Consider the following 27,510-nt stretch of genomic DNA (forward strand, 5'->3'; position numbering starts at 1 on the left):
CTAAAAGCGTCAAGGGAACAGGCCCACTTGGCCTGAGGATGAGGGCGCTGGAAGAAGGGGATGGGAGATTGGGTGCTTTTTCTTGATGGGGAGGGGCGACTTGAAGACGGCAATCAAGGCCTAGATGACGGGTTTGGTCTGGGGTGGAGTGTGGACGCCAAGAGGGAAAGGACGGCGCCCTGAAGAGACCAGCTCAGGCGAAAACAGGGCTCTGCCCAGGCGGGGACCCAGCTGGGTGGAGGGCGGAGGCAGGAACCCAGGAAGCAGACCGAGCAGAGCTGCGTCCAGGCCCCGCCCCCCTGAGCCCGGCCACGCCCCCCGGGGCCCAGCCCCGCCTCCCGACCGCCCGCGCGCAGGTAGGGAAGAGGCGGAGCGCCGCCGCCCCGCCCCCGAGGAGCCACCGCCCAGCCGCTCGCAGGCGCCGCACGGAGTTGCGTCCCGGGGACTTGGGGCCGCAGGGAGGTGAGCGCGGGGCGACGAGCGGGGCAGGGCTCACGGCCGCCCAGCCGCAGGCGCCGGAAGGGTCCCGAGGTTGTGCCCGAGCCTGCCCTGGAGCGGTGGTGCGCGGCCAGGAAGGGTGCCCAGTGCCCGGTGCCCGCCCTGCGGAGCGCCTGGGTCCCACGTGGGCTCGGCTGGAGGCCCGGGCTGGCTCGGACGGCGCCGGCGGGGCCGCTGGACCCGGTCTGCTGGCCCCTAGGGCTCGGCTCGGACAGGACGCCTAAGGGGTCCCTGGGAGACGGGGCGCCAGATGTAGGGGCAAGACGATTGGGCAGAGATTTAAACCTCCGGAGGAAGAGAGGAGACTGCGCAGGGCAGTCCCGCCTGCGTCCCAGAAGTGCCTGCAGTTCAGACCCTTCTCTCCCCTCCACTTTCTCCCGGGTGAGCACCGGGCGGACCGGGGCCGAAGTTTGTTGGTTGAGCCAGCCAAGGTGGAAACAGGTGCGGGGGTGGGGATGAGGGAGCCGGACTCACAGCAGGGCTGGACCGGAGCTCAGAAATTGGACCCAGGAGTCCTGACTTCTGGATGGAGGGGCTGGGGAAGGTTGGCCCTGGGCTTGCCTTTTACCTGTTTGGCCCCTCGGATGTTCCCCCAGGGCATTGGGATAGAGACGGATAAGTTCCCTAGGGTACAGACCCCGCCCCACTCCCACGCCAGGGCGCAAAGGAAGCCTAGGTTTTGGCCCTGCCCCATTCCATGAAAGATTAACGGAGGGGGCTCTAGGGTTGGAGCTACTGAGAGGGTGGCAGCGGGTGTGTCTGAGGAGCAGAAGGCGGGGGGGAGCTGACCCCACTTGGGGAGAGGCTGCTGTTGCCTGGGCGGCTGGCATCAGGCCCCCAGTGTGTGCCATTTGCTGGTAATATAATGAGACCAGCATCTGCCTTATTCGACCCTCACTGTCCGTAGGGCAGGCAGTGGAAAGGGAGGCGTGTTTTAGAGCTGTGGTTCTCAACCAGGGGCGACTTTGCCTGCCATGGGATATTTGGCAATGTTGGAGTCATTTTGGGTGTCACACACCTGGGAGGGGAAGTGAGTGCTGTTGTTACTGGCAGGTAGTGGGTAGAGTCCAGGGACGCTACCAGACATCTTCAGGGCACAGAACAGCCCACATAACGAGGAATTATCCAGCCCAAGGTGTTGGGCTGTGCTGAGGCTGAGAAACCCTGCGCAGCAGCTGGTCCATCAGGTTCCTTCTCAATGATGCTCCCTCACTGGGGAAACTACCTCAGTCTTCCAGAGAGGTTAGGGGAGGAACTCGGAATAAACCTGAATGAGATGAGGGGTAAGGCAGTGTGAGGGCACTTATTCCCCTCACAAGAGTCTTCCTTTGGTGCCATGAGACACCGTCTTTCCCAGTCTCCACTGGCCCTGCAGGAAGCTGGTCTAGGTGCTGTGGGGGAGAGGTTGGGAACAGGGGACCCCCTTGCAGCCCAGGCCTGGGGTGCTTAACCCCAGGGCAATCTCCCAGGAAGGCTGGGCCGAGGCAGCCCTTGAGCTCAAATATCCCTGGGCTGGGAGGGTGGGCAGAGGGTGAGCTCTCTTCCCATAGATTTTCCCAAAGCTGGATTGCTGGGGCTGGCATGATTGCCTGATACCATGTGACCTGCTGGAATTTTCCCTTCTGAACTCACACCTAACTCCTCCAATTATGTACACCTTTTGAAAGTGACATCCAAGGAGTATCAGGGCTCCTAATTCCTGGGGGCTCCCCAGGCTGCTTTTGTCCTGCAATAAAGAGGGCACCCTGGGTTAGCTGACGAGCCCTGGAGTGGGCCCAGCTGCTGACGGGGTGGAGGCACCCCTGCCCATGGTGTTAGCTGAGCAGAGGTGAGAGATGGGAGACATCAAAGCACAGGCCAGGCGGCCCCCCAGTAGGGATGACTCAGAGTTGTTTGTATTGGGCTGGAGGAATGTACTTCCAATTTTCTGGCAACAAGGAGGGGTGGCTGGCACGGTGGGAGAGGATCGGATGAAGCAGCCACGTCCGTGCCCAGGAGCTGGGGCCACCTCGCTGCTCTCCCTCCCCGTTTTCTTGCAGTAGCCATTATACCCATCCTGTTCACTTCTGGACCCAGCCTTCTTGCCTGGGAACCCTGGTGGAGGTTTCGAGCTTGGGTTCTTTTTGTTGGTGTTGGTGGCTTTTGTTTTTTTTGTTTTGTTTTGTTTTTGTTTTTGTATTTTTGGTCTCTTGACTGTAAAAGGCCGAAGTGAAACTCCCACCTTTTCATTTGCACAAAAAACAAAAGTGGCCTCCATTGCTGTGAGCCTCTCAAGGGACAGGGCTGAGCACCCAGGCTTGTACAAAGTTGTTCAGGAAGTTGGCAGTGGAGCTCGGGTGTGAACCCAGTTGCCCACCCTCAGGCCCCGCCCAAGAGCCCCACTAACAAACCCTCAGTGACTCCTACCTATCTATACCCGGTGTAACCACACACACACACACAGACACACACCCACACAGACACACACAGCCATAGCCACACAGACACACACACACAGACACACACGCAGACACACGCACAAACACACAGACACACGCAGACTCACACACACACAAACACACACACACTCTCTTTCTCTCCAGCCCAGGAGGGGGACTTTTGTTCCTATAAGAGGAGGAATAAATCACACTACAAATGCTTTGGGTGATGCACTTGGGGCCCGAGTCCTGCTCTGGGGTCAGTGGTGCTGTTTTTCCTGTGGCCTCAGCTCTGGATACTGTGGTGGCCTCTCCACCAAGGTTTCTGTCCTCCTTGCTGTGTAAACTCTGCCCCAGACAAGGTGACAGATGACAGCAGAAGTCAAGGAGCTGTGCGCGCCTGCCTGTGAGTGCGCGAGTGGCATGGCTCAGCCGCCTGGTGCTTCCCTTTGGGCCTGGCCCCTGCCTGCCGCTGGCACAGCACAGGGAAGACATGTGCCCTCCTGGCTGCCTCTCCCCCTCCACACTCTCCTCAGATCTCTGTGCCTCGCACTCTGGAGCAGGCCTCGGCGCTGCCCCGTCTGCCCCAGGGGGTTTCCAGAGTGAGCTCAGGCATCTGCACCGGCTGTGGAAGCACTGGCTGTCGGAAGCGGCTCCCAGTTTCCTATCCAGCTGAGCCAGGCTGGGGGAGGAGTGGCGGGGACGTCTGCGCCTGCCCAAGTACAGGCTGACCTCGGCGGTGGTGGTGGCTAGGCAGGGACAGCTCTCAGGGCACGGGCGGCTTCACAGGGAAACCAAGTCTGCCCGGAACGTCGTTTTGCCTCCCAGGAGACCTAGGATGGGTGTAAAGAAAAACACATCTTCGGGGAAGTACAAAGCGCCATCGTGTCCACGGCCCCTCCTTCAGCAAATGTATCCGGGCGCCCAGCTGGGAGTTGTTTGTGGTCCAAAAGCTACTGGAAGGCAGTTCCAGCCCCAGTGCCCGGCTCCTGCAGGAAAGTGGTTTCAGCCAAGTGGGCAGTGCAGGAGGTGGGCCAGAGACACTGTTTGGAGTGTGAGGGGAACCTTGTGACCAGCAGAAAAGGATGGAGGAGGATTCCAAACTTCAGGAGCTGGGCCACGCTCCAGGGGCTGCCGGGCACAGTTGTCCATGTGTGTGCTCAGTAGGATGAGTTCACTTAATTAGTCTGTGCCTCAGTTTCCCCAGCTGCACAGTGGGGTCACTAACAGTAATCTACCTGGAGGGTTGTGTGAGGTGAGGACTCCCGTGGTGAAGGTGTGCAGCCTTCAGTGCAGTGCCTGGCCATGGCAGGAGCAGTGAGGGGAGCCATCGTGATAATGGTGTTAGGGTGGCTTCAGGTAGGGGCGTGGCTGCCAGTCCATGGCACAGACTTGGGAGATGGCCGAGGCCCTGCCTCGTGGGCTGTCAAGGACTAGATGGGAACACGCATATGGAGCAGTGGCGCTGTTGCTATTGTTATTGTTATTCTGTAGGAGTGGCTGTGTCTGGGGTAGGGGGACCTCAGTGCCTTGCTGGCCCAGGGAAGTGAGGGTGGGTTTCCATCTGGGCATGAACTGCTGACCTCTGCCCAGGAGTTTTCCTGGCCTGCCAGTGTGTGTGTGTCACTGACAGTGGGGTGGGGGGCAGCTCATGGAGTTGGTGCCCCTCAGCTGTGCTTTCCCTGGCGTAGGTTCCTGGGGCTGGGAGCAGGGTAAAGCTGCCTCAAGTCTTGGTTTTCTCCTCTGCCTCCCCCATGTGGCCCCCAACCCTGTGCCAGCAGGTGGTGCGGGGATGGCTTCCTGCCCCGGTCTCTGGCAAGAAACCCTTTTCCCTCTCCCAGTGGGTCTCCCCAGGTTGTCAGCTCCATGTAGCCATAAGAAGATCTGGGGCCAGGCGCGGTGGCTCACGCCTGTAATCCCAGCACTTTGGGAGGCTGAAGCAGGCGGTCACAAGGTCAGGAGATCGGGACCATCCTGGCTAATACGGTGAAACCCTATCTCTACTAAAAATACAAAAAAATTAGCCAGGTGTGGTGGCATGCACCTGTAGTCCCAGCTACTCAGGAGGCTGAGGCAGGAGAATCGCTTGAACCCAGAAGGCAGAGCTTACAGTGAGCCGAGATCACACCACTGCACTCCAGCCTGGGCAGCAGAGCGAGACTCCGTCTCAAAAAAAAAAAAAGAAAAAAAAAGAGATCTGGAAGAGGAGGGTTGAGGATCTGCTGTGGGGTTTGGAGTGGGAACAGGACTTTGAACCCTGGCCTAAGCCCCTTTTGACCTTGCCAGCCCGTGAGGATGATGACAGCCGCCTCTCACCCTCAGCCTCAACTAAATGAGATCATGTCTGTAAAAGTCCTTTGCAAGCCGAGCAGTGCTGCCCAGGCAGTTAGGTGCTGTCCCTTCTTCATGAACCAAAGGCCTTTGCATGCGGGACTCACTCCAGCACCCCAAACACTCAGAGTCCTCACCCGTTCTTTTTCTCCTGCCCCTCACCAGTTCCAAGGTGGCAGGAGGCTGCAGAGTGTAGAGGTTAAGAGCGCGGGACCCTGGCTGGGGTTGTAGCCCCACCACTCCCTAACTGTGGGACCTTGGACAGGTGACTTCATCTCTCTGAGCCTCAGTTTCCCCACCTGTCGAATAGAGATCTGTCCCCTATGGGGCTCATGGCTCAGATAGAGACTAAGTGAGCGATGGTGGCAGAGCTCAGCCAGGAATAAAAGAAACTTCCAACTGGGCGTTGGGTGTGTGCCAGGCACTGTACATTCATATCTGCTGTCATGTTCCCTGGCTCCCTCTGTGGTGGGGCGTCACCCCATCTCACAGCAGAGGAGGCAGGCTCTGCAGCACCCACTTGCCCAAAGTCTCCCAGCAGGTAGGTGGCCCAGGCAGGTTTGAGTCCCATCTCTGGCCCCTTATTCCTCCTCATTCCTCAGCAAGAGAGCTCCACGGTGCCCCAAAGCAAGGTGCGGGCCATGAGCAGGTGGCTTTGCAGGCCTGCTTGGGACAAGCAACCTGGTGGGCTGGTGTCCAAGTGTCCTGAAACCCTGGCAGCCACTGGGGCTAGGGCCAGCCTCTTCCCTGGGAAGCAGGGAGCCCCAGGGCAAAGTTCTGGGAAATCAGGTTTATTAGTTCCTTAATGACTGTTTACAAGCTCAGAAGTGTCTGCCTGGCATTTTCCCTCCCTGCTGAGGGGCTCCATGCAGCCAGAGGCAGAACTGGGCCTGCAGAAGCGCTCTGAGTGTGTCGAGGTGAGGGCCCAGGGATGCCGTCAGCTCCCTGGGCTCTGCATGCTCACACCCAGCCAGTCCAGGCCTATTTCTGGCTGGGTGGCACTGGGCAAGGTGCTTACCTCTCTGTACAATAGGTGAGACCTTGTACCTCAGCTGAGTTGTTCCTGGGGTGAGCCCTCGTTCATGGTGACAAAGTCACATAGATCTTAGACCCTGGGAGGATACTAGCATCTTATGCATACACAAACTGAGGCTCAGAGATGTTAAGTGGCTTGCCCAAGATCGCACAGTGGTTAGAGATGGGCCTATGACCCTGTCTTCTGCCATCAGGACAGATTTTCACTGTCTGGAGGCAGGTGGAAATCGGGTGGGCTCCTACTTTGTAAGCACAGGACAGTGCCCTGTCTGTGTACATGGGACAGTCACAAACGGAAATGGCCTGGTCACACCTTAGTGTCAAGGAGCCTCCAGCAGGAGTGAAACGGACCTCTCACACAGACCCCAGGCTGCATCTCATCCTGCCCCAACCACTGGGCTTCTGCTGGACCACCACTGCTTCCAAGGACCCGTGAAAACCCGGCTGCCGGGACGCAGAGAGGCAGACTTTCGTGAACGTTTGCAGCAAAGGGCAGTTCCCACCGAGCCTGTGTTGCTGTGGCATTGTGTGGTGCACACCCCACCCCGGAAACCCTCCAGTGTCCTGGTGTCTGACCCCAAATGGACAGGGCCTTTTGGCCCCCAGGGGCCACTTCTGACTCCTCCCCTTCACAACAATGCTGAGGGAGCAGGAGAACTGGGGTCCGGCTGCTGTGCGTGCCCCCTTCCCTTCATTGCCCCAAAGCCTGCAGTCCAGCCCCAGGCTCGGGAGCTGCTGCCTCTTCCCTGGGATGTGGAAGGCACCTGCATCCCTGCCCAGCTGCTGCCACTTGCCTGCCTCCACCAGCAGCTTTGTTTTATTTTGTTTGTGTGTTTTTTGAGATGGAGTCTTGCTCTGTCGCCCAGGCTGGAGTGCAGTGGCGTGATCTCGGCTCACTTCAACCTCCGCCTCCCAGGTTCAAGCGATTCTTCTGCCTCAGCCTCCTCAGTAGCTGGGATTACAGGCACCTGCCACCATGCCTGGCTAATTTTTGTATTTTTAGTAGAGATGGGGTTTTACCATGTTGGCCAGGCTAGTCTAGAACTCCTGACCTCGGGTGATCTGCCCACCTCAGCCTCCCAAAGTGCTGGGATTACAGGTGTGAGCCACTGTGCCCAGCCTCCACCAGCAGCTTTTGAAATCCAGAAATTTCCAGGGGAGGGCACTGTGGTGGGTGGAGCCCAGCGCTGTGTCCAGCTCGAGGCCTGGCTGCACTGCCACCTCCTTTGGTGCCCACCCCTGTGTCTTGCCAGCAACGGCTGCACCTTGGGCTTCGGGGATGCAGGACTCCAGCACCCCCAGCTCAGCCTGCTTCCTGGACCAGGAACCCCAGCCGAGGAGGGGGCATTTGTATCTCTGCCATCCCTGCTGGCAACTGGTCCTGAGAAAGCCCAGATGGTTGGTGCAGAGGGGGCGTCAGGGGCTGCACCACCCTAAGAACATGACATGTCACCCCCCAGCCCCCCGCAACACACACACGCAGGTTCACACCTCACACCCCTGATCTTGGCGGCTCCCTGGAGCACAGCGCCCGCTTCCCGTGTCTGTGGTTGGCTTATGACACCCCAGCCACTCTAACCGGGTTAAGGGGAGCCCAGAGCCTGGGGCCTGATAGGAAAAAGCCCAGAGAAGTCAGGGGATGGTCAGTCCCCTGAAGCTGCCCCTGGGGGTTCTTGATCTTCTGAACTGAGTTTGAGGCAAGCCCTGGAGGGGCGAGGAGGAGAAAGAAACAGCTCTCTGGGCCAGGACCCGCTGTTCGTGGGATGTCTGGGGAGCTGTGTGAACCCACAGGCCGTTTTGTTTCTCTCCATCAGCGGCTGTGGGCTGAAGCGTGTACCGGTGGAGTGGGTTGAGATCGTGTCTGCGCCCACTTGCCACCAGCTCCGGCCTCTGGGGAGGTGGTGCTGAGAGGGAGGGAGAGTGGCTCCTGTTTGGCTCCTGGAGACAGACAGCTGGGTGTCCCACCCTCAGAGTCCCCAGCCCCCTCTCCCCTCTGCTAACTCTGCCGGTGGAGCTCACGCCGCAGCTCATGCCACCCCTGCCCTTCTGTTTTGCCTCTCATGACTCTCCCCAAATTCTGCCCCCAGGCCCCCAGCCAGCCTTCTTGCCACTTTCCTGCCCTTTACTCTTGCCCCTTCTACCTCTTGCCAGGGCAGCGTCACTGGCTACGTGAGGCCCAGCTTGGGGATGCATGGGGAGGTGTAAGAACAGCTGTGCCATGAGCTGTCCTTCCGGGCCTCTGGGGCTGGAGAAACCCCGGGGTCAGCAGTACCATGGGTTTTGCTGGGGATTGCACAGTGGGTGAGGCCCAGCTTCCTCTTTGCAGCTTTCTAAAAATGCCCTGGTTCCCAGCAGGGCCACAGGCAGGGAAAATGAGTTTCAGTTTCTGTGGCAGGGAAGCTGGGGAGAGAAGCAGTTTCCTTGTCCCCAGCCCTCCCCCTAGCATCCTGTGATTCAGCCGCGAAGACGTGGCCCCAAGCCTCCCACCGCCCTCCTTCTGTCCTGACTGCCCGCTCCCAGGGACACCAGGTGACTCGCCTCACCCACCCGCGGCTCCGGAGCCAGGCTGGAAGCAGCTTCCCGCCCAGGGGGTGGTTTCCCCACATCCTGTCTTCAGATGGCTTGAGCCCCCTAAACTTCCTGGTCATATCCAGTGGATAATAATGGTCTCCCTCTTTCCTGTCTGGAGGGGAGGGGGCTGCTTACTTCTTATCCAAGGGCCTGTCCCGTCCCACCCCTGTGTCCCCATTTCTGGCTACACGCAGGCTCAGCCCTTGCATCAAGCCTCTGCCTGTTTTCCTCTGGGCTGCACCTGTCACGCTCTCCCTGCCCTGCCCCATAAAGCCCATAGAGCCCAGGGCTTGTGGGGACTGCACCCTTCATTAGCAAGACTCAGAGCTTCTAGAAACCCACTTGTGTGGGGGTGGGGAGTGCAGGGAGATTGGTGGCACCAGGTGGAGAGAGGGAACTGCACCTGGGGGAGTTGGGAGGGGCAGTGGGCTGGGCCCGCGTGGAGGAGTGTGGCTTGTACAGTCCGCATGGCGGGGGGACCCTTGTACCCTGCCTGGACTGGCTGGTAGAGCTCCGTTGGGGACCTCCCTGGGGGTGGCCTTGCTTACCCAGCTGTGCGGAACAGGCTTGGTTGGGAGTGCCTGGCCCCACCCTTTGTGGGGAAACCAGATTCTCTGGGCAGCAGTGGTAAATGGTGTCTGAGTCTGCGTTTCGTTGGATGTGTCTGAGGTCCGCTGCTGCTAGCTGGGTTATGCTATCTCCAAAGCTATCTGCAGTGGGGGAGGCCCTGAGCCTGGGCAGGAGAGGGTACAGAGGCCTCAACCCATGGGACCTGGGGGTGATCTGAACTCTGCACTTCACTTTTTTTCAGGATTTCCCCCGCCCCACCCTAAAGGAGGAGGAAATAGAGTCTGTCCCACCCTAAGCCCCAGTCCCTCTCCCCAGGTCTCTTTGGCATCTCCCAGCTGGGCTGGGGTTGAAGGCCCTTCTCTGGGGTTGGCCACAGTGAGGCCAGGATCTGGCTGGGCAGGTGGCAGTGTTCCGCCTGTGGGCTGGGTGCGGAGGCGGGCCTGGGGGTCTTAGAGAGAGAGCGGCGGATGTGACTGCGGGCCAGGAGGAAGCCTGGTCCCAGGATGTCACCATTTCCCCTGCAGTGAGCAAGCATTTCTAGGGCTCGGAGATAAGTGCTGGGTGGGGTAGCTCCAGCTCTCCAGCGCTTTTTTCTGTCTGGTTCCTGCCATCTGGACTTGAGCCATGAGGAAGGCCAGAGTGGGTCTGACAGTCCCCACTCCTTTCCCCGCTGAGCCCCAAGGAAGGGGCTGGGCTTTTGCACCCCCACCCCAACTTCTGCACGAGTTGGAGGCAGTTGATCTCAATGGTGGAAAGTGGCTGGTGCAAAGTCATGTTTCCATACTCCATGTTTAGGCTTCAGGGGTGTCAAAGCTGGGCCGTGACCTTGTCCCATTCCCTCAGAGAAGGGAACTGAGGCCAGAGGGTGGAGCTGCTCTCAGGCCGCTGCCCAGGCCTCTTGTGCTCTGCGGTTCAGACGGCACTCCCGATGCCAGGCTCCTGCCCAGGAAGACGTGCCCACCCGCCCTGGCCCTGTCTCTGCTGTCTGGTGTCAGGCCACCTCTCTTCGGGACCCTCCCCCCAACTGATTGCCCTGGGGCTGACCAGGCTCTCCTCTCCCTCAGTGTTGGGTTTTGGGAGCCTCTCAGGAGGTTGGCACAGATGCCAGCCATGCAGCGGGTCCTGGGCGGGGGTCTCAGCTGGGATGGCCTGGCCTTGGGACAGGGAGGCTGGCTGGGCAGAACCCTAGAACCAAAAGCGGTGCCTGTGGTGGGCTAGGGAGCTAGGTGGGGAGTCTAGTGGGGAGGTCCACTGGACACTCGTCCTGGCACAGCATGCAGCGTCCTCCATCCTGGCCCTGCTGTGGGTGCAGAGCCAGCAGGGCAGGAGCTCTCAGTGGAGCCCTCCAAAGGGGGCTGCTTCCTGGACCAGCTGCAGGATGGGGGAGACCACTTCTGTCCAGGGCTGACATGGGCTGACCACCCCTAGCCCCACCCTCTCACTAGCTTCCCATTCAGTTAGCCGTTGATGAGGGCTCACTGGGTGCAGGATCCTGGGCTGCCTGGGGTTGGGTAGGGGACTCCTACACGTAGGTAAATCTGCGAGATGCTGGAGAGAGCAGGCAATAAAGTGGTTGATTCTCTCTGGAGGTGACATTTTACTTTCCTAGTAGGGCTTGGCCAGGCAGGCAAGGTGGAGCCTGGTGTGCCAGGCACAGCGCTTCAGATGAGAGGAGGTGAGAGCTTGGGGATGGCACAGGGATGTGGTTTGTCTGGTGAGGGTGTGGCAGGGAGGGCAGGCCTGAAGGGACCTCCAGGGAGGTGTGATCAGATCTGGGTTCCAGAAAGATCCTACCTGCTTGGCGACCTTAACTGAGCTGGAGTCTGGAGGCCCCACCCTTGCACCCAGCTGCTTCCACTGCTTGCCTCCCATCCCCCAGTGCCAGTTCCCCAGGGCAGTGCCCTCCCCATGCCCTCTTGGTGTACCCTGGTCCCAAAGGAGGCCAAGCTATGAACTTTTCTTGCAGAGGTCCCAGGTGAGGCTGTTGTTCTGGAGCTGTCCCCAGAGCAGGCTCAGGACGAGGGGACCTAGCCACAGCTTCAACTGAGTGGGGTCCCGGTGTGGCTGCCAGGGCTCCTTGGCACCAACCCAGCCCAGTGGGTTGATCTCTGAGGACCTCGTCATACTCGGCCGGGCAGTCTGCCCTGGGAGGTGGGGTCAGGACTCCCCAGCACTTCGGGATGGAAGGAGGTGAAGCCAGCGCTGCTGGACTAGCCTTAAAGAAGCGGGAGACATCCTAGCTCCGCCTCAAGATTTCTCCTCTGCACCCAGCATTCTGCTCCCCAAATGTCCCAAATATGCAGGGGGTCAAGGAACATTGCTCAGTGGAATCAATGGGGAGCGTGGGCTACTCCCCAGCCTCTGGTTTGCCCCATAGCAGCCCCTTGGGCACCTCTGGGGACCCCCAGGCCTCTGAGGAGCTTGGTTTGGAAAGCGCTGGAATGCTCGACCAAGTTCCCTCTCTGGCTCTCTGAGAGGGGGGCCTTCTAGCCTCAGTCTTAGGGCAAGAGGGAGCCCGTCCCCTAGGAGCCCCCAGGCCCTGGAGCCAGACATCGGGCGTCCTAGCTACACCCTTTCCTGGCTGTGTGAGCTTGGGCAAGTTACCGAACCCCTCTGAGCCTCCATTCACCATCTACAGAATGGAAGAGACACTAATGTCACCCTGGAAGGTGTTTTGAAGGGTAATGTGTGTAAAGGGCCAAACAAGGCCTGGCACAGTTAAGGACTTAATCCTGCCCGACCTCGGGAGGGCTTCCGGCATCTTGGGGTTCCCCTCAAAGGAGGGCCTGGGTAGGACTTCTTAAAAACAAACAGGCGGCTGGGCGCGGTGGCTCACGCCTGTAATCCCAGCGCTTTGGGAGGCCGAGGCAGGCGGATCACGAGGTCAGGGGATCGAGACCATCCTGGCTAACATGGTGAAACCCCGTCTCTACTAAAAGTATAAAAAATTAGCCGGGCGTGGTGGCGGGCGCCTGTAGTCCCAGCTCCTCCGGAGGCTGAGGCAGGAGAATGGCGTGAACCCGGGAGGCGGTGCTTGAAGTGAGCTGAGATCATGCCACTGCACTCCAGCCTGGGCTACAGAGCAAGACTCCATCTCAAAAAAAAAAAAAACAACAACAACAACAAAAAAACAGGAATGCCCCTGGGTTTCGTGCTTTAAAATGGTTGATTTTATGTTGTGTGACTTTTAAGTTCAATAAATTACCAATCAAAGCAACAAAACACTTCCAGATCATTTGAACTTTGCCTTAAGTATCAGAAGGCAGCTAGTAATTCCTGGACTTTGAACGTTAAATGTGGGGTTCTTTTGTTTTGTTTTGTTTTGTTTCGAGACAGAGTCTTGCTCTGTCACCCAGGCTGGAGTGCAGTGGCACGATCTCAGCTCACTGCAACCTCCATCTCCCGGGTTCAAGTAATTCTCCTGCCTCAGCCTCCCGAGTAGCTGGGATTACAGGCATGTGCCACCACACCCAGCTAATTATTTTGTTGTTTTTGGTTTTGGTTTTGGTTTTGAGACAGAGTCTCGCGCTGTCATCTGGGCTGGAGTACAACGGCGCGATCTCGGCTCACTGCAACCTCCGCCTCCCATGTTTAAGTGATTCTCCTGCCTCAGCCTCCTGAGTAGCTGGGATTACAGGCGCCCGCCACCACACCCGGCTACTTTTTTGTATTTTTAGTAGAGATGGGGTTTCACTATGTTGGCCAGACTGGTCTCGAACTCCTGACCTCATGATCCACCCTCCTCAGCCTCCCAAAGTGCTGGGATTACAGGCGTGAGCCCCTGCACCCGGCCCAAAAATATGTGGTTTTGTTTGTTTGTTTTTTGAGACAGAGTCTCCCTCTGTCGCCCAGGCTGGAGTGTAATGGCACAATCTCGGCTCACTGCAACCTCCGCCTCCCAGGTTCAAGCAATTCTCCTGCCTCAACCTCCCGAGTAGCTGGGACTAAAGGCGTGCACCACCATACCCAGCTAACTTTTGTATTTTTAGTAGAGATGGGTTTTTACCATGTTGGCCAGGCTGATCTCGAACTCCTTACCTCAGGTGATCCACCTGCCTCAGCCTCCCAAAGTGCTGGGATTACAGGTGTGAGCTACTGCCCCTGGCCGAAAGTTAAATGTTTCTGTTCTGTTCAAGCAATATTGAGAAAAATAACAGGGGCCATCTTGACTCTAATGTTCTGCTCCAATCAGGTTCCCAGACCAGAGGACTGTTGTTAGGTGATTGGCTGTGAACGCCCTGAGGCCAGTGTCCCTCGCTGCTTGGCACTCGGAGATGCCTGATTAGCACCTTTAATCCCTTACCAGTGAGGCAGGTGGAATTGGCCCCATTTTACAGATGGGGAGACTGAGGTGAGGAAGGTTAAAGCACTCAGTGGTGGGCATGCCCCCTGGAGCCGGCCCTCCTTTCTTCCAGCTGTGAGTACCCAGGAAGCTGCACCGTGTGGCCTGGAGCCGTCTATCTGTCCTTCCAGCCACCTGTCTGTCCAGCCACCCTTCCACAGACTGAGGCTTGACGCCGGAGCATCTGTACAGAGCAAGGAGAAGACAAGAACATGCTCTAAAGCCCTTCACAGCAAGACCCAGGAAGCCGCGGGCAAACTCAGACTCGAAGGTAGGAAGCTGGGCGGCCGGGTGGCTGGACCCAGGGCGCTGGCTGCTGTGCCCACGTCCAGATACCTCCTGCGGGGCCCACGCTCTCTGTCGGAACAGCGGTGGACAGTGAATGAAGAAAGTCAATTCAGGGAGCGAGAGGGAGGAATAAGGGCAGGGAAGGGACTGGCGCGGTGGCTCACGCCTGTAATCCCAGCATTTTGGGAGGCCGAGGTGAGTGGATCACCTGAGGTCAGGAGTTCGAGACTGGCCTGGCCAACATGGCAAAACCCCATCTCTACTAAAAATACAAAAAATTTAGCCGGGCGTGGTGGTGTGCGCCTGTAATCCCAGCTACTTGGGAGGTTGAGGCAGGAGAATCGCTCGAACCTGGGAGGCAGAGGTTGCAGTGAGCCAAGATCATGCCACTGCACTCCAGCCTGGGCTGCAGAGTGAGACTCCATCTCAAAAAAAAAAAAAAATTTGCCAGGCATGCTGGCTCACGCCTGTAATCCAAGCACTTTGGGAGGCCAAGGCGGGTGGAGGTCAGGAGTTTGAGACCAGCCTGACCAACATGGAGAAACCCAGTCTCTACTAAAAAATACAAAATTAGCTGGGCATGGTGGTGCATGCCTGTAATCCTAACTACTCGGGAGGCTGAGGCAGGAGAATTGCTTGAACCCAGGAGGCGGAGGCTGCAGTGAGCTGAGATCGTGCCACTGCAGTCCAGCCTGGGCAACAAGAACGAAACTCCGTCTCAAAAAAAAAAAAAAAAAAGGCAGGAAGTGAGGTGGGACCGGCACTGCTCAAGGTGGGGCAGGAGGGCACTTGAACCGCAACCAGGAGGCTGAGAAGAGCCAGCCCCTCCTCTGTGTGATGGTCTGGGACAGAGTGACTGGCTCGGACAGAGACCCAACATTATGGAGCACCTGCTTCATTGAGAGAGAATTCACACACCAGTCGATTCACCCATTTAAAGTGTACCGTCAGTGTTTTTATTTATTTATTTATTTATTTATTTATTTATTTATTTATATTTTGAGACAGGGTCTCACTCTGTTACCCAGGCTGGAGTGCAGTGGCGCGATCACGGTTCACTGCAGCCTCGACCTTCCTAGCTCAAGCCATCCTTCTGCCTCAGCCTCCTGAGTAGCTGGGACTATACGCACGCACCACCATATCTGGCTAATTTTTTAATTTTTTTATACAGATGGGATCTCACTATGTTGCTCAGGCTGGTCTTGAACTCCTGGGCTCAAGTGATCTTCCTGCCTCAATCTCTCAAATTGCTGGGATTACAGGCATGAACCACCGCTCCCAACCTTCAGTGATTTTGATACATTCACAGAGGCTGGGCACGGTGGCTCACACCTGTAATCTCAGCACTTTCTGAGAGGCCGAAGCAAACTTGAGGTCAGGAGTTCGAGACTAGCCTGGCCAACATGGTGAAACCCCATCTCTACTAAAGATACAAACATTACCCAGGCATGGTGGCTTGCGCCTATAGTCCCAGCTACTCGGGAGACTGAGGCAGGAGAATCGCTTGAACCTGGGAAGCGGAGGTTGGCAGTGAGCCAAAATCGCACCACTGCACTCTAGCCTGGGTGACAGAGCAAGACTCTGTCTCAAAAACTATATGTGTGTGTGTGTGTGTGTACATATATATACGTATTCACAGAATTGTGCCACCATCACCACAGTTTTAGATTGCTTTCATCACCCCCTAAAGAAAGCCTGCACCCTTTAGCTGTCACCCCCCGCCCAGTCCCCACCTTCCCAGTCCTAAGAACCACTACCCTGCTTCTGTCTATAGATTTCCCTATTCTATTCCGAGCTTTCATATGAATGGACTCATGCAGAGGTGGCCATCGTGACTGGCTCCTGTCCCTGGACACAATGTTCTCAAAGCTCGTCCACGTTGTAGCTTTGTTAGGACTTCCTTCCTTTTGTGGCTGAAGGATGCTCCATTGTGTGGCTCAACCACATTTTATATTTGTGCCTTCATCTGCTGACGGGCGCTTGTGCTGTTTTCCTCCTCCGGCTCTGCACAGCCGTGCTGCCGGGCACTTCCTGTCCAGGTTTCTGTGTGGACACAGTGCTTCAGTGTGTGAAGCCATCTGCACATTTTTTGTTGTTGTTTGAGACGGAGTCTCACTCTTTCGCCCAGGCTGGAGTGCGGTGGCGAGATCTCGGCTCACTGTAACCACACCCCCCGTCCTGGGTTCAAGTGATTCTCCTGCCTCAGTCTCCCAAATAGCTGGGACTACAGGTGCCCACCAACACACCCAGCTGTTTTTTTTTTTTTTTTTTTGAGACAGAGTTTTGCTGTTGTTGCCCAGGCTGGAGTGCAATGGCGAGATTTCGGCTCACCGCTAACTCCACCTTCCAGGTTCAAGCGATTCTCCTGCCTCAGCCTCCCAAGTAGCTGGGATTACAGGGATGCACCACCATGCCTGGCTAATGTTTTTTGTATTTTTAGTAGAGATAGGCTTTCTCCATGTTGGTCAGGCTGGTCTCGAACTCCCGACCTCAGGTGATCCGCCCACCTCGGCCTCCCAAAGTGCTGGGATTACAGGCATGAGCCACCGCGCCCAGCCTAATTTTTGTATTTTTAGTAGAGATGGGGTTTCACCATGTTGGCCAGGCTGGTCTTGAACTCCTGGCCTTAGGTGATCCGCCCACCTCAGCCTCCCAAAATGCTGAGATTACAGGCGTGAGCCACTGTGCCCGGTGACATCATCCACTTCATTTGCTCCTCCAGACGCTTCTCTGGGGAGGAACCGTTACTCTCCCCCTTGTGCAGGTCAGGACTTGGGTGATGAGTTGTCAGGTGACTCACCCGACAGCAAATGCAAGACCGTGGGCCCAGTATGCGCTGCCGGCTCCATTGCTTTTGATCATGAACCCCACCCCCGGCAGAGCTTGGCCAGTTTGAGACAATGAGGGGCCCAGGAAAGCTGGGTCACGGGTAAGCAAGGGCACAGGAAGAGACGAAGAGAGGGCCTGGAAGTCCCAGTGAGACGTTTGGACTTTGGGTGAGAACAGGAAATCCCAGGAGAGAGTTGAGCAGGGAAGCGACAGGTGTGATCTGTGCTTTTGGGAGGTGACCCCAGCTGCGGTGCGGAGAATGATCAGTCTCAGGGGGCTTGAGGCAGCAGGTAGAGGAATTGAGAGAGTGGAGTGAGCCTCCAGGTGAGGAGATGGCAGAGGTGAGGTAGAGATGGAGGAGGAGGACAGGTTCAGATGGCTGCTGTCTCGCCGACCCATGCATGCCACGCCTCAGCCCACACACGCCCTTGGCTGAAGGGCTCCCAGGGAGATGGGTATGGAGTCCCTGGCTTCATACAAGGAGAGGAAAAACAAAACTTGCCCAGGAACCTTGGGATGTGAAGGAGAGGAAACAGCTGGGGGGGTTTATTTTTATTTTTATTTTCATTTTTGAGACGAAGTTTCGCTCTTGTTGCCCAGGCTGGAGTGCAATGGTGCAATCTCGGCTCACTGCAACCTCTGCCTCCCGGGTTCAAGCAATTGTCCTACCTCAGCCTCCCAAGTAGCTGAGATTACAGGCATGCGCCACCACACCCGGCTAATTTTTTGTATTTTTAGTAGAGACGGGGTTTCTCCATGTTGGTCAGGCTGGTCTCGAACTCGTGACCTCAGGTGATCTGCCCACCTTGGCCTCCCAAAGTGCTGGGAGTACAGGCATGAGCCACCGCGCCCGGCCACAGCTGGGGGTTTTAACAAGAAGACGGTCATGGGGCAGAGCAAGAGACAAAACGAAGAGAATGAAACAGGCAGAGGGTGTTAATTCTGGTGGAGTCAGAGGGGAACTGGGGACTGGTGGCACACGCACAGGAAAGCCCCAGATGGGGTACTGGGCAACAGCCACTGAAATTCGGGATGTACTTACTCTTCAACCCAGCCATTCTGCTTCCAGAACTTGGTCTTGTAATAGTTAAACAAGCACACGCGGTGTATGCAAGGGTGTTAGTTGCAACATCAGACCCATGTCTCAAATTCCGGAAACATCCTAAATAACCAGCAGTCTGGACTTAAGTAAATCTTGGTGCATTCCACTTATGAAATCTTTGCATTCATCAAAAAAGACAAGAGGCCTGGGGTCAGGTGTGGTGGCTGAAACCTGTAATCCCAGCACTTTGGGAGGCCAAGGCAGGTGGATCACCTGAGGTCAGGAGTTCGAGACCAGCCTGACCAACATGGAGAAACCCCATCTCTACTAAAAATACAAAATTAGCTGGGCGTGGTGGCGCATGCCCGTAATCTGAGCTTCTCGGGAGGCTGAGGCAGGAGAATCACTTGAACCTGGGAGGTGGAGGTTGCGGTGAGCCGAGATCGCGCCACTGCACTCCAATCTGGGTGACAGAATGAGACCCCATCACAAAAGAAAAAAAAAAAGAAAAAAAGTAGGTCTGTCTGTATGTGTTGACAGGGAAAGATGTCTACAATGCAGGTAAAATGATAGAGTGTGGGCCGGGCTTGGTGGCTCACGCCCGTAACCCCAGCTACTTGGGAGGCTGAGGCAAGAGAATTGCTTGAACCTGGGAGGTGGAGGGTGCAATGAGATTGGCTCACAGCAATCTCTTCCCCTCGGGTTCAAGTGATTCTCCTGCCTCAGCCTCCCGAGTAGCTGGAACTACAGGAATGAGGCACTATGCCTGGCTAATTTTTGTATTTTAGTAGAGATGGTGTTTCACTGTGTTGGCCAGGCTAGTCTCGAACTCCTGGCCTCAAGTGATCCGTCCACCTTGGCCTCCCAAAGTGTTGGGATTGTAGGTGTAAGCCACCACACACGGCTGTGTGATTTTTTTTTTTTTTTCAATGAGCATTTGCCACTTTTATTGTTAAACAGTGTTCTCACTATGGGGGAAAAAAGTGCCAGACAGGTGGCAGTTTCAGTTATCTTTTTTTTTTTTTTTTTTTGAAACATTTTCTCACTCTGTCGCCCAGGCTGGAGCGCAGTGGCATGATCTTGGCTCACTGCAACCTCTGCCTCCTGGGTTCAAGCAATTCTCGTGCCTCAGCCTCCCAAGTAGCTGGGATTATAGGCATGCGCCACCACACCTGGCTAATTTTGTATTTTTAGTAGAGACAGGGTTTTACCATGTTGGCCAGGCTGGTCTCAAACTCCTGACCTCAGGTGATCCACCTACCTCGGCCTCCCAAAGTGCTGGGATTACAGGCATGAGCCACGCACCCAGCCAGTTTTAGTTATCTTTGAAAAATGAACTGGGGCTGGGCACAGTGAGCTTGCACCTGTAATCCCAGCACTTGGGAGGCCAAGGCAGGCAGATGGCTTAAGCCCAGGAGTTCCAGACCAGCCTGGCTAACATGGAGAGACCCCCACCTCTACAGAAAAAAGACAAGAAAAATAAACTGGGTGGCCTTGGGGGACAGGGACCAGCACAGTAGATTTCTCATCTCTCGGCCAACCTCGGCCTCCCAAAGTGCTGGTATTACCGGTGTGAGCCACCGTCCCTGGCCTGCATCTTCATGCTCTTTTCAGGGTTTGGTTCTTGCCTCAAGCGGAGAGATCAGAAATTGAATGAGGTAGTAAGTTGAGGACCTCCCAGACCCATATGGTCCGGGATGCAAATGATGGTCAGAAATAGACCTCACTCCAACCACTGGGCCTGAGGTTCAGCCTGGTTCAGGCTGGGTTTAGTCCCCAGGGATGGTTTGTTTTTGGTTTTGTGTGTGTGTGTGTGTGTTTTCAGACAGAGTCTTGCTCTGTCGCCAGGCTGGAGTGCAGTGGCACGATCTCGGCTCACTATAACCTCTGCCTCCTGGGTTCAAGCCATCCTGCCTCAGCCTCCCGAGTAGCTGGGATTACAGGCACGCACCACCATGCCTAGCTAATTTTTTGTATTTTTAGTAGAGATGGAGTTTCACCATGTTGGCCAGGATGGTCTCGATCTCCTGACCTCGTGATCCCCCCACCTCGGCCTCCCAAAGTGCTGGGATTACAGGCGTGAGCCACCGCGCCCAGCCGCCCAGAGATGTTTGAACCAACTTTAGGCGAGTTGGTTCTTGGTCTGGGCTGCGTCCCTTGCGTCAGGGTCCTGACACTGCACCACCCCGCACCGCCCACCGCTGCTCTCCCGGTCTCCATTCCAGCCCTCCCGCCTCCTGCCCACAATGGCCTCTGCTGACAAGAATGGCGGGAGCGTGTCCTCTGTGTCCAGCAGCCGCCTGCAGAGCCGGAAGCCACCCAACCTCTCCATCACCATCCCACCACCCGAGAAAGAGACCCAGGCCCCTGGCGAGCAGGACAGCATGCTGCCTGAGGTAAGGGGGCTGGCCTGGGGGCTCACTGTTCTGCCGTAGGCAACAGATGTGCCCACGTGACACTTTCTGGTCAGTTTCACTTCCCAGAGGGGCTCCTTCCTGAGCCACAGCTGCTGCCTGTGCAGCCCTTGACTCGGGCCCTACCCCCTCCTTCCTGGGCCCGAAATATCACGGGGAGTAAAGCCAGGAACTGGGCTCACTCTCATCGTGGTCAGGGGCCCACAGGAAGGGCCAGCCCCAAGAAAGTGCTTGCTGGTAACCCTGGGGCCCTGGCTGTTTTCATTGCACCCCCTAGGCCTGGACTCTCAGTCTCTCTTCTGAGGGCTGGGGGCTTTCTTTGACATGGGTGAGCAGGGGACAGTGTCTCCCTGGCATCAGCAGCCCGCCTAGGCAGTGTCCGCTTCCTTTGGGAGGACGAGAACGAATCAGTGTTTCTGACAGTCTGGTCTAGTGCCCCATAAAGAGCTCATTGAAAACGGGCTTGTGGCAGCGTGGGCTTCCTGCATAGTCTGGAGTATAAAGGGAAGCGATGTTAATGCCCCCCGTTCACCCGAGAGCTCTGCAGAAGATACAGCAGCAGGCAGGAGCGTCATGGTGCAGAGGGGAGGGACTGGATGAGGAGTTAGGAAAACACACGCTGGCCTTGACGGAGAAAAGTTAGACAATGGCGATTTTAAATTCAGAATGAGGCTGGGCGCGGTCGCCTCATGCCCGTAATCTCATCACTTTGGGAGGCTGAGGCAGCCAGATCACTTGAGCCCAGGAGTTCGAGACCAGACTAGACATCATAGCAAGACTCTGTCTCTGCAAAAAAAATTAAAAAGGAGCTGGGTGTGGTGGCACATGCCTGTAATCCCAGCTACTTAGGACACTGAGGTAGAAGGCTTGCTTGAGCCTGGGAGGTTGAGGCTCCAGTGAGCTATGATGGTGCCACTGCCCTCCAACCTGGGCAACAGAGCAAGACTCTGTCCCAAAAAAAATATATATAGGCCGGGCATGGTAGCTCATGCCTGTAATCCCAGCACTTTGGGAGGCCGAGGCGGGCAGATCACTTGAGGTCAGGCAGGAGTTCGAGACCAGCCTGGCCAACATGGTGAAACCCCGTCTCTACTAAAAATACAAAAATTAGCCAGGTGTGGTGGCACATGCCTATAGTCCCAGCTACTCAGGAGGCTGAGGCAGAAGAATCGCTTGAACCTGGGAGGCGGAGGTGTCAGTGAGTCGAGACCACACCACTGCACTCCAGCCTGGACAATACAGTGAGACTCCATCTCAAAAAAAAAAATATGTATATATATATATACACACATATACAAACACACACACACACACACACACACACACACACATATATATATTTCCAAATGAAAGCAAATTGGGGCATAAATCAGGGTTGAGGTTTGTTCTCAGGGTTTTCAGAATAGGAGGCTAAAGAAAAGCCAGCCCAGGACCTGGGCTGCACACACCACCGCCTGCCCTCCCTCCTTCCTCCCCAAGAGGAAGAACCCAGCCTACTTGAAGAGCGTCAGCCTCCAGGAGCCACGCAGCCGATGGCAGGAGAGTTCAGAGAAGCGTCCTGGCTTCCGCCGCCAGGCCTCACTGTCCCAGAGCATCCGCAAGTGAGCCCCCCTACACCCAAGCCCAGCACCCCCCCACCCAGCAACCTGTGGATTCTCGGGGCCTGGACATGATTGGGCCTGGTCCCTGCGTCCCCTCTCTGGAAGGAGGAGGCCGGCATTAATGAGCAATGTCTCCCTGTGGCCTATTATCATGGTATAGATGGGGAAACGGGTATGTGCTTTGCGGAATATCACGGTGTGGAGGCTGGGGGGCTTCGAGGAGCTGGGTGGATCAGTGTGGGGGTGCCTGGCGCTCTAGCCTGGCTCCTCACGCTCCCGTCATCCCCTGCTTCTGCTCATCTGGTCACTGGGCTCCAGCCAGGGGCCTCACAGGCAGATCCGCCCCCCACCTCCCTGCAGGCACGCGGGCACACACGTGCCATCACCCCTTCCACACACTCAGGTGCACAGGCGTAGACAAGCGTATGCCCACCTGTCCCTTGTCTGCTTCCGCAGGGGTGCAGCCCAGTGGTTTGGAGTCAGCGGCGACTGGGAGGGGCAGCGGCAGCACTGGCAGCGCCGCAGCCTGCACCACTGCAGCATGCGCTACGGCCGCCTGAAGGCCTCGTGCCAGCGTGACCTGGAGCTCCCCAGCCAGGAGGCACCATCCTTCCAGGGCACTGAGTCCCCAAAGCCCTGCAAGATGCCCAAGGTGGGATCCATGGGGAAAGGAGGCAGGGGTGGGGACCCTAATGGCTCTGCTTACCGCCCCCCTCCCTTCCAGATTGTGGATCCGCTGGCCCGGGGCCGGGCCTTCCGCCACCCGGAGGAGATGGACAGGCCCCACGCCCCGCACCCACCGCTGACCCCCGGAGTCCTGTCCCTCACCTCCTTCACCAGTGTCCGTTCTGGCTACTCCCACCTGCCGCGCCGCAAGAGAATGTCTGTGGCCCACATGAGCTTGCAAGCTGCCGCTGCCCTCCTCAAGGTGCCGGGCTCCCTCCTGCAGGGCCCCCACCTCTGCCCGGCCTCCCTTCCTTGCCCCTCCCTTCCACTCCTCATAGTAGCATCCCCTAAAGCTCACCTGGGCATCTGCCTACGGTGCCAAGGACAGTGGATATGCTGGGATCCCTGGGCAAAGAGGGACCCCGAAGCCCAGCACCCAGGCGTCCATCCTTCTGTCTTAAATCTCGTGTGACCCCCTGCCAAGTTTTGGAACTTGGTCTCTGCGCTGACTCTTAAGCTGGGGAAGTGGGAAGTGAGATGCATACTTGCTCCTCATCCACCCGGGTTTTCCGAGTCCCTGTTACGTGCTGGGCACTGCGTGCAGAGCCATCGCCATCCTGGCTGAGCTCGCAGCCCAGGGTGAGGGTCACCATTCAGGATGGTCAGTTTAGGAGAGCGGCTGTTATCAGGGAAGACATCGAGTTAAGCCCAGAAGACACAAGGAGACGTTCACTAGGGAAGGAAGGGAACAGCATTCTCAGCAGAGGGAATGGCCTATGCAAGGGCCAGGAGCCCAGAGGAAGTACAGTGCTTTGAGGGAGCAGCAGGCGGTTTGATGTGGTTTTAGTGAGGGGTGGTTATAGGAGCTGTGGCAGGAGATGGGGTCAGAAAGGTGGGCAGGGACCTGGTATTCCGTGCCAAGAAACGGACAGGGAGACATGGCCCAAGCCTCGGGAGTGAGGGTATAGAATGTGGGTTGCTTTGAGTGTTAGGGTACCAGCAGCCCAAGGCAGAGGGGCAGCAGGGACCAAGGGAAAGGTGACTCCAAACTGTGCCAAGAGTGGTGTGCCAACGGAAGCTGGTGCCTCATTTCCTGGCCTTCCAGTCTCAGGAGCTCCTCTTGCCCGTTCAGCTTGCAGAATCTCCACACTTTGGGCAGGATCCCTCCTCCCAAGTCGCTGCCTGCAGGCGGATGGGCTTGATGATTCCTTCGGTGTTGGGGCTGGGGGCCTAGGTGGCCAGGCTCTGGTCCTGATGGCTGTGCCTCTGCCCGTGCACAGGGGCGCTCAGTGCTGGATGCCACCGGACAGCGGTGCCGGGTGGTCAAGTGCAGCTTTGCCTTCCCGAGCTTCCTGGAGGAGGATGTGGTCGATGGGGCAGACACGTTTGACTCCTCGTTTTTTAGTAAGGCAAGCATGGGGTGTGGGATAGCAGGAGTTGGGTGGGGTGGCTTGGGAGCTGGGTGAGGTGACCTTGGCCTTGATCATGTTCAGGAACCCCTGAGCGACCCAGAGGCCCACTGCTGGGATGTGGCATGGTCCTATGTGGAGCTGCTGAGCCCCCATCTTTCTGTTGGGTAGGGTGAAGACCTGCGGTGGGGCACAGTGCCACCTGGGAAAGTCACCATTGGGGCTGACGGGCATGTGGCTTCCCACTTCATTGTGAAGAGCCCGTCTGTTCAGCTGTGACCTGCCCTTGAATTGAGGTGCTGGGGGGCAGTGTTTGGGACAGACTCCTTACACTGTATTTTCGTGTCCCCCACCCCAGGAAGAAATGAGCTCCATGCCTGATGATGTCTTTGAGTCCCCCCCACTCTCTGCAAGCTACTTCCGAGGGATCCCACACTCAGCCTCCCCTGTCTCCCCCGATGGGGTGCAAATCCCTCTGTGAGTGCTGGGGCAGAGTCCCTCCTCCAGGCCAGCCACCAGCCTGGGGGCATCCCCAGACCTCACCCTGGCCCCCAAGCCCCTTCTGAGCACCCTGGTGGGGTCTGGGAGTATTTTGGTGGGGGATTCAGGCTGAAAGCCACCATCCCCACCAGGAAGGAGTATGGCCAAGCCCCAGTCCCCGGGCCCCGGCGTGGCAAGCGCATCGCCTCCAAGGTGAAGCACTTTGCCTTTGATCGGAAGAAGCGGCACTACGGCCTCGGCGTGGTGGGCAACTGGCTGAACCGCAGCTACCGCCGCAGCATCAGCAGCACTGTGCAGCGGCAGCTGGAGAGCTTCGACAGCCACCGGTGAGGTGTCGCCCTGGAGCCCCCAGGAGGGCCTGGAAGGTTCTAAATTCCTCTGGGCTCTCCTGAAGCGCCCCGTTACTCATTCAGCAAGTGTTTCATGAGCATCTCCTGCGGATCAGGAGTGTAGTAACAAGCTCGAAGGCACACCCTGTCCCAAGGGTTGTGCATATGACCTGGGAAGGGCCAGGGGTGCTTGCTGCCTCTCCTCCACCCCATGCTTTCTGAGCCTGGTCCCCAGCCTTGCTCCCAGACAGCAGTCAGTCAACAAATGTTCAATGAGTGTCACTGCCTGCAGGCCCTAAAATGGAACCCCCAGAGGGTGGAGCAGGGAGGGCAGGGTCGGTCAGAGGACAGTTAGAAGCTGGGGCCAGGGCTGGGCGCCGTGGCTCACACTTGTAATTATAGCACTTCGGGAGGCTGAGTCAGAAGGATTGCTTGAGCCTAGGAGTTTGAGACCAGCCTGGGCAACATAGTGAGACCCTACCTCTACTTTAAAAGAAGAAGCTGGGGCTGGGAGGGAGGGGACTCTGGGAGAGGCTATGCAGAGCCCTTGGGGAAGAACAGGGCATCTGATTTGCAGCAGCCCAATAAACACTGGGCCCAAATTAGAAAATAACAAGCAGGCAGGGCGTGGTGGCTCACGCCTGTAATCCCAGCACTTTCTGAGGCCGAGGCAGGCGGATCACCTGAGGTCAGGAGTTCAAGACTAGCCTGGCCAACATGGTGAAACCCCATCTCTACTAAAAATACAAAAAATTAGCCGGGCGTGGTGGTGCATGCCTGTAATCCCAGCTACTCGGGAGGCTTGAGGCAGGAGAATCACTTGAACCTGGGAGGCAGAGGTTGCAGTGAGCCAGGATCGTACCATTGTACTCCAGCCTGGGCAACAAGAGCGAAATTCCATCTCAAAAAAAAAAAAAAAAAGAAAGAAAAGAAAAAGAAAATAACAAGCAAAGGCCAGGCCCGGTGGCTCACACCTGTAATCCCAGCACTTTGGGAGGCCTAGGTGGGCAGATCACCTGAGGTCAGGAGTTCGAGACCAGCCTGGCCAACACAGTGAAAACTGGTCTCTGCTAAAAAGACAAACAAAATTAGGCAGGTATGGTGGGTGCTTGTAATCCCAGCTACGAGGGAGGCCGAGGCAGGAGAATCGCTTGAACCTGGGGGCGAAGGTTGCAGTGAGCTGAGATCGCACAACTGCATTCCAGCCTAGGTGACAGAGCGAGACTCTGTCTCGAAAAAAAAAAAAAGAAAAGAAAAGAACAAGCAATGATAGGTGTGGTGGGTGTCCCGGAGGAGGATAGAGAGGGAGAGTGAACAGCTGGTGGGGAGGGGTGCAGTCAGGACAAACTGTGATGTCATGTGCAAAGGCCCTGGGGCTGGAAGGGCAAAGTACATCCCAGGAAACGCAGGCAAAGAGGCCAGAGAGGTGGTCGGTCAGGCAAAGCTTTGCAGCCAGCAAGAGAGAGTGATTCTGGAATTTGTCCCAAGGCCAGTGGAAAGCTATCGAAGGGTTTTAAGCTAGGAGAGAGATGCTTGGAGGCTCATCTTAAAAGTTCCTCTGGTTTGAGATGAGTTGATGGGGCAGAGCAGGGAGCCCAGGCGAGCCATGTGACCAGGCCAGGGTGGCCCTGTGGCCGGGACTGGGGGTTGGGATAGGAGCTCAGCTCAGCTGACCCGAGGTGTCTCTGCACAGGCCCTACTTCACCTACTGGCTGACCTTCGTCCATGTCATCATCACGCTGCTGGTGATTTGCACGTATGGCATCGCACCCGTGGGCTTTGCCCAGCACGTCACCACCCAGCTGGTGAGTCGGGTCAGGCTCCATGCTGGGGGTCCCAGCCTCCCCTAGGAGGCCTCAGCGTCGTGGGTACCTAATCCCTCCCACCACAACAATCTGGCCCCAGCAGGGTGGTGCTCACCATAGCCTGGCCCCTTCCTGGAGGCTCTATCCTGGGGACAGCTGCCCCAGCCCCCCATGCCCAGGGTCCACACTGTTCTGACGCCCTCCTCTGCGCTACCTCCACAACAGGTGCTGCGGAACAAAGGTGTGTACGAGAGCGTGAAGTACATCCAGCAGGAGAACTTCTGGGTTGGCCCCAGCTCGGTGAGGGCCCAGGCTGGGGGACATCATCTGAGCCAGGAGTCCCTGTGCCCTGTCACTCCCAGCTGGGCAGGTGGGCTCCTCACCCACCCGCAGGCCCCTCATCAGGGGAAACTCTGCGGGGCAGAGGTGGAGTGATGGACCCCTCCCAGGTCTGGGGCTCAAACTCACTCTCTCCCCTCCCTTTCCCTTCCCCAGATTGACCTGATCCACCTGGGGGCCAAGTTCTCACCCTGCATCCGGAAGGACCGGCAGATCGAGCAGCTGGTGCTGCGGGAGCGAGACCTGGAGCGGGACTCAGGCTGCTGTGTCCAGAATGACCACTCCGGATGCATCCAGACCCAGCGGAAGGACTGCTCGGTGGGGGCAGGCCCTCCCTCCTACCCCTGCCAGACCCTGGTCCTGGACCACTTGCCCTGTCCTTCAAGGGCAGTGACCACGTTCCCTCCTCCCCGCCCCACCCTTCCCAGACCCCCGTAGATGAGACTGAGCCCTGGGGAGATGGGAAAAGCCTCTGTCCTTGCCCACTCCAGTGGGGGTGACCCGGCCCCGGCATGACCCACCA

General features: G+C 57.3%; 1 protein-coding gene across 4 annotated transcripts in view; it reads left to right on the forward strand.

The window, feature by feature from the left end:
- Positions 1 to 313: 313 nt before the first annotated feature.
- RHBDF2 (rhomboid 5 homolog 2) overlaps positions 314 to 27,510 on the forward strand; it is a 30,462-nt gene continuing 3,265 nt past the window's right edge. Inside the window, exons 1-13 of one of the 4 annotated variants that reach the window (XM_063706066.1) lie at positions 314 to 462; positions 13,838 to 14,035; positions 20,149 to 20,319; positions 21,817 to 21,938; positions 22,395 to 22,590; positions 22,663 to 22,866; positions 23,885 to 24,008; positions 24,098 to 24,180; positions 24,372 to 24,490; positions 24,646 to 24,840; positions 26,537 to 26,648; positions 26,874 to 26,948; positions 27,144 to 27,305. In XM_063706066.1, the coding sequence (XP_063562136.1) occupies positions 20,170 to 20,319; positions 21,817 to 21,938; positions 22,395 to 22,590; positions 22,663 to 22,866; positions 23,885 to 24,008; positions 24,098 to 24,180; positions 24,372 to 24,490; positions 24,646 to 24,840; positions 26,537 to 26,648; positions 26,874 to 26,948; positions 27,144 to 27,305 (1,542 nt within the window). In that variant the 5' untranslated portion in view covers positions 314 to 462; positions 13,838 to 14,035; positions 20,149 to 20,169. Of the gene's footprint in view, positions 940 to 13,837; positions 14,036 to 20,148; positions 20,320 to 21,816; positions 21,939 to 22,394; positions 22,591 to 22,662; positions 22,867 to 23,884; positions 24,014 to 24,097; positions 24,181 to 24,371; positions 24,491 to 24,645; positions 24,841 to 26,536; positions 26,649 to 26,873; positions 26,949 to 27,143; positions 27,306 to 27,510 lie in introns of all 4 variants that reach the window. The other 3 variants (XM_063706067.1, XM_019027484.3, XM_019027486.3) reach the window with 3 other exon arrangements.

This window comes from Gorilla gorilla, chromosome 4 (genome assembly GCF_029281585.2).
Source record: "Gorilla gorilla gorilla isolate KB3781 chromosome 4, NHGRI_mGorGor1-v2.1_pri, whole genome shotgun sequence".
Taxonomy (NCBI): domain Eukaryota; kingdom Metazoa; phylum Chordata; class Mammalia; order Primates; family Hominidae; genus Gorilla; species Gorilla gorilla.